The sequence below is a fragment of the Poecilia reticulata genome, chromosome 7, assembly GCF_904066995.2.
Source record: "Poecilia reticulata chromosome 7, P_reticulata-male-v2, whole genome shotgun sequence".
Lineage (NCBI taxonomy): Eukaryota > Metazoa > Chordata > Actinopteri > Cyprinodontiformes > Poeciliidae > Poecilia > Poecilia reticulata.
In genome coordinates this window covers 8,290,272-8,296,271 of record NC_088836.1, presented here as the reverse complement: position 1 = coordinate 8,296,271, position 6,000 = coordinate 8,290,272, and the positions used below count along the sequence as shown (strand labels likewise).

The window sequence follows — 6,000 nt, the reverse complement described above, 5'->3', positions numbered from 1 at the left end:
TTTGCAACAATAATAAAATCTGCATTGCTAATAAAATAGTTGTCAACCATCACTGTAGGTATCTAGTGGGAATCCATCCACTCTTGTGCGTGACAAAAACACTGCAGGACAAACGGATTTATCTCTTTCTGAGTCAACTGGGATTATAATTTTATGCGTTTACAGCAAGCATGGAAAAAAAAGCATGTTCTAACCAAAACTCTCTTTCTCGATAAGTACACTTTACACAGAAAAAAACACCAGACGCCAGCAGCAACGTCCTCTCAGTGGGGGTTCAATTTCATCAGCGAAAATGACAGGTTTCTTTTTTTCAGTTCAACTTCAGGGTTAAGCCCCGCCCCCTTGCGTCTCGTCTCCTTGGAAACAGTGAGAGTAAGCGAGGATAAAACTTGCTTCAGAAAAGGTTGCTTGGTGAAACAGTGAGAAAAAGCCTCACTAAAACAGGTATTTTGTTCATATTTTGCTAGTTGTTCGTGTGGTTGTTATTTTAAACGTGAAGCATCTTAAAAAACAGTCATATGCTACACTAGTTTTTTTTAGCTTTCTAGCCTTCCGAGTTAGCAGCACCTATCAGGTAAACCACTCACTGTCTGTTTAGGTATGCTTTGTTTCTGTGAACTTTGGAACTACGGTGTTTCAAAGATAATAACAACAGTAATAATGTGGCTTTTTTGTTTGTTTTTGTCAACACTTTCCTTAATTTAGCTTATTTTAATTGTTTATTGAAAGCCACAATGTTATCAGTTCGATAAGTTTGACTGTTTTATCCATATCCGAAGCTTAATGGACTTACTGGAGGAGTTGGAGTGCTCACCTGAAGGAGGGTCTCTGAAGTCTGGACTCTTCGATGTGCTCCTTCGCAGTTTTGATGAAACAGAGGGTAAGAAGCAGCTTCTAGCTTCAGGCTAAAGCTATATGAAAAACAGTAGCTACATACTGAAGTACATACGCAGAATAAAAAGGCTCATCCCCCCTCCCTGTCTGAAGTTAAATCAGATCAAACTTGTATTGTTTTAGGTCAGTCAGATTTACCAAAAAATATTTCTGCTTGCTAAATGTCACAATAATGAGAGAAACATTATTATCTCATAATAATGAAACCATCACAAAACCATCGATGAAAAGAAACAAACTGAAACGTCTCTGATCCAATTCCGCATGACAAAGTTTTTTTTTTGTTTTTTTTGTTTATGTCTTCAAAATCAGAGGAGGAAGCGGAGGAGGAGGAGGAGCCAGAGTATGTATATTTTGATGAAGAGCCAGGTCCTCTTCCTGACTTGGACTGGTTGCTGGAATTATCTGAGTAAGTATTTCTATTATTCATTGATTTACTAATATTTATCCGGCTGTGTACCTTGCCACTTCTCTCTGTTGTAATTGTCCCACCATGGAACTGTTTGACATCAGGCACATTATTATCTAGTTTATCAAGCACTGACAAATTCTATTTTCTCCATCGTATGCTAAGGGTGCAACCAGACTCTCCAAGAATAACTGCAGTAAGTGCACTGCCAGACAAAATTATTGGCACAGCCTGTTTAAGAGCTATAAAAAACAAACAAACCAAACCAAAAACCCCAAATCCCTCTTTTATTGCCGTAGCCTAATCTCTTTGGGGAAAACAATCCAATCTTTAATTTGGGTTTATTTTGTTTTTATCAAAACCACAGGTGGCTTAGTTACATTATGGGATAATGGTACAACTCCCAATATATTTGCTGTGAATATTATGTATTTATTTTTACTGTTTGATAAGCATTTCTAGGATCTCAGTTAGTGACTATTATGTATTGTGTCCTTGGATCAGAAATCAGACACTGAGGGCGGTTTCCTTTATCCTGTGGCTTTTAGTCTGTATAAGGTCTCATATTAATTGTGCAACCATGTGAGCAGAATGGAAAGGGAATAAAAAGTAGCCGATGCTTACTGCTAGAGATTTGATTCTTAAAGGGGCAGTGTTAGGTAGAATCAACTTTTTTGAGCTTAACCTCGTGTTGCTATGTGATTCTGCCACCATAAACATACTTGGAGAGTTGCCTTGATTGTTTCATACATGTTTGGAAAGTCTTTTAATCTCCCGTGGCAACCATTCAGCAGTGGAAAATGGACCAAGCATTGCCTTCGAGGCGCAGCTCCCTCCTGGAGCTACAGTTTCCGAGCTTCCGCCTCACAGAGCAGCTCTCCCGCCGTGGCTCCCCGCTCAGCTCCCTCAGACTAGCCAGCAGCAATCAGCAAACATCTGCGCATCTGCTGAGCTCACGATAGTTCACTATAGGAGCTACTTCTCAGTGCAACCTTGGTAAAAATGTACTTATGGTTCTTTAGAGGAGCGATGTGTGATGACTTCCTGAAGGCGGAGTTTCAGGATGAAAAGGAGTTCTTAAAGAGAGAAAGGCCCAATTTCAAGGGGTTGCATGGCGAAATCAAATTTCTTTTAAGTCACATTACATATAAGTAGCATTCTTACAGCAACTCAAATTAACCGTTTCTCGATTGTGCTATAAAATGGCACAGTGTGCTTGGAAAATACATAATAATGCCAACCAAGGAATGAAATCTGCTGGTCACAAAAACTCCCTTAAAATCATTCAATGCCGTCCAAATGCCAAGCTGTTCTTTGTGGAGTTCTGCCAGAAAAGAAGCAATCACTAATGTAAACATGGAGTTGGAACTTTAACTTGAACTCTGTGCTAGGATTTGGCATGAAACCAAGGACGAATATGTGGAAAAGCACCTCATGCCTGCTGTAAAGTTTTGTGGTTGATCTTTGTTGCTTCTGCCAATCAACTGATCTAAGGTCTCCTTGTCGGAATACTCCACCCTTGTAAATGTTGTACATACTGTTAATTTAGCTAAAATGTATTATTTCATCACACTGGATGTTTCCCACACCCTACTTGATAAATCTGCTTAATTAAAGCTTGGATTATTTAACAGTTTTCATTGTGAAATTCTGTGACTGCAGCAAACCAGGTCACAGTTGTACCAAAAACTGTGGCCAGCACGATATAAATTCTTATATTTACATAAATCACGTCCAGGATGTACATTAAATATGCATTCATTTTCCCTGTGTGTCCTTCTTCTTCATCGTTCATCGATAGTGATAGCGACGTCGACGTCAAGGGCGAGGGTGATGGCGATGGCGCCGGCGACCTTGCACCTGAGGCCGACAATAGCAGGCAGAGGACTTTTGCCGAGACAGCACAGATGTTCAAGCTGAGACGAAAACTGGACCAGCTGGACTCGTTTCATCGACAGAAGGAGCATGACGTGCAGAAAGCCAGGTCTGGACCTGGCACTCATCGACCTCTAGAGCTAACTTCCCTGTTTAACCCAGATCAAATTACACGTGCCTCTCTTGAATCGGCGAACACCTCCACGTACACGACCACGCCGGTCTCGTTTTCTCAAATGGTTTGTGTTGAGGTTTAAGGCTCTGTACAGACTGTTTCCTTTGTTTTGTTTTGTTTTTCCTGTTTTCCATAATCTTCGCTCTGTTGCCCTTGTCGCATGGGGGAAATCATTTCTGTACCAATTGATTCAGCAATTTGCGGGAAATCATTCCTGCCAGAGAGCGAACATTTCTAGTAATGACCTCTCTCTTCACTTTTCTTCCCCCTGTTTTTATTTGTCTCCACGGCGAACCATTAAGCACCTGATGAACTGTGATGGAGTCTCCATAAAAATGTCAGTCATCATCATTCAGCACAAAGCAGCAGTGGTCAGTGTGGAGCTTTAGTGCTCTCTGACTAAGCATCAGTTTAATGGAACATAAGCACAGCTGGCTTTCAAACAGTCTGCATCTGTTATGTTACAGTCTGCATCGGTTTCCTCTAATAAGAGCGTTTTCCATCAGTCACAGAATGTAGCTTTTTTTTTTTTGTCCCTGAAGAAAAATAATCATAATTTCAATATTTTACAATCAAAATAAATCTTTCAATTTCAAAAATATAATGACTAAATTAGTATGTTTCTTTTAGAATTCAACCGTTGCACATTTTGCCACATTTCAAAATTAAAATAACAAAGTTTACGTATATTCAAGTTTTTGGATTTAACATGTCAAGATGTAAAAAAATATATATATGTGATAATAATTCACCAGTGTTGCTTTTCATTTTTCAACTTTCTTTTCTGTTTAGAGAAAAGCTGAAAATTTGCCGTCACAATATAGGAAGCTGCTTGGAGCAGAAGAGCCAACTGGAGTGGGAAATAGAGCAGGAGAAGGCAAACGACAACAGGTGAATATAAAAAATCATCTGCACTAGTGGTGGGCATTTACTGCAGTTCTTTAAGTAAGTAGCATCCTGAAGAAGCCTGTTTCTAATCAAACAGTATTTGTGTCTGTGAGGCAATGAATGCTGTGCCAGGCAGTCTCAGCCATACAGCTATCTAAAAAAAAAGCTATAGCATTTTTATCTCTTTTTTTTATCCTTATCACAATAGTACCACACGTCCATAGCACCCACCACTATTCTGTACTTTATAAGGACATACTGGTGACCCAAGCTATTTCTCTCTTTCCACTCATTCCTGTCCTTATTTAACAGTGTGGCGGTGTTTCGACTGAGCACCCAGCACAAGTTGTTGTGTCAAAACCTGCAGAATGAAGAAGAGCTGGAAGGCCAAATCCACGCCGAACTGAAGCAACATGAGTGGGTTCAACGTGACGACGGTTTGTTTGTTCCAACATGGTTTGACAGGCACTCCGACTGCACGTAAAGGGCAGTCGTCTCGTTAGCTCTGATTTGATCACTGCCTCTGCTTTGAGGAAGTAAAAAAAATAAAAGAACGAGACAGCCAATACGAGGAATACATTCGCAACCAAGAGAAAGACTTTACCGTCGCAAGTTTCTTATGTCATTGTTGCTGAGTTGTAGATAAAGTGAAGCTGGTTTTTATTTCCAAACATTGCAAAACCATTTTTCAGTTTTAATGTTTGATAAACCCTTTGCAGACTCCCATCTGCAGTCCTATGTTAAGAACTAGATTAAATCCCGCATTAGCAAGATGTCGGTACATTTTGTTCTGCTTACTTCCAAATTTCTCCTCTCCTAAGAATGGTGCTGAATGAGGTGGAGGTGAAACTTGGCAACGTCTCCGCACTCCGCCAAGAGGTGGAGGAAGAAGAGCAGGTCTTCCAGGTCCTTAAAGCACAGAAGGCGGTAACAAGGTTGGAGCAGGAGAGGAAAGTCAGCCAGAACCGTCAACGCAGCATGAAGCTTTTTATGGAGTAGGGCCAACAACAGCTTGCGTCATTCATCACACTGACGCAGAATACATACGTTATAATTTCCTGATCTTCGTTTCTTAATTGATCAAACCCTTTTTTTGTTTTTTCCAATTATATAGGAGTAAGGAAAGCACATTTCCTTAATGTTTTGAAATCTTGTTTGTGTTCTGATAGTGAAGAGGCAGCCAAGCTGAAGGAGGAGGAGATCGAATGTCAAAGGAAGACCGAAGAGTTTCAAGCAAACCGAAAGGTAGCTGCCAAGTACTTGAGGCAGAGCAACAAAAGGTAATACCCAATAAACCGTGAACAGAGTCACACCGCAACAAGACAGCCACTGTCTCTGAAGACTATTAGGAGAGAAGGTCTGTCCTATTGATTGTTTACTGGCGCAGCGTCCTGTCCTGTCTATTTTTTTAAACAAAAAATAGAAAGGACATATGTAAGTGCTTTGATTCAGACACCAGTGTTGTAGATGAGAATGAAAGGGATCAAAATCTGGCACTAGCTCATAATATGGGCATCATGGCTTCTGTCCACTTTGGAAAATAAAACTGATCTGTCATTTGTGCCCCGTACAAGATTTTTATTGCGTATTTATTGCATATATAATGAATGGGAAACGGGCCCTTTCTGTGTTGTCCACAGTGTAAGTACGGTAAGAAATGAGTTGAGTCATTGAGCAATGACTCAACTGGCATCTAATTTTCATGTTGCTACTCATGTACTAAAGAGTTATTTAGCTGTTTCTGAAGAGTCTTGACTAC

General features: G+C 40.2%; 1 protein-coding gene across 3 annotated transcripts in view; it reads left to right on the top strand.

Moving 5' to 3' along the window:
• The first annotated feature begins 314 nt into the window (after positions 1-314).
• Positions 315-6,000, top strand: part of cfap74 (cilia and flagella associated protein 74) — a 54,234-nt gene continuing 48,548 nt past the window's right edge. The window contains exons 1-8 of one of the 3 annotated variants that reach the window (XM_008413086.2): positions 315-444; positions 780-880; positions 1,207-1,303; positions 3,105-3,287; positions 4,146-4,244; positions 4,554-4,658; positions 5,063-5,236; positions 5,411-5,521. In XM_008413086.2, coding sequence (XP_008411308.2) covers positions 784-880; positions 1,207-1,303; positions 3,105-3,287; positions 4,146-4,244; positions 4,554-4,658; positions 5,063-5,236; positions 5,411-5,521 — 866 coding nt within the window. In that variant the 5' untranslated portion in view covers positions 315-444; positions 780-783. Of the gene's footprint in view, positions 445-470; positions 575-779; positions 881-1,206; positions 1,304-3,104; positions 3,288-4,145; positions 4,245-4,553; positions 4,659-5,062; positions 5,237-5,410; positions 5,522-6,000 lie in introns of those variants that run through there. The other 2 variants (XM_008413084.2, XM_008413085.3) reach the window with 2 other exon arrangements.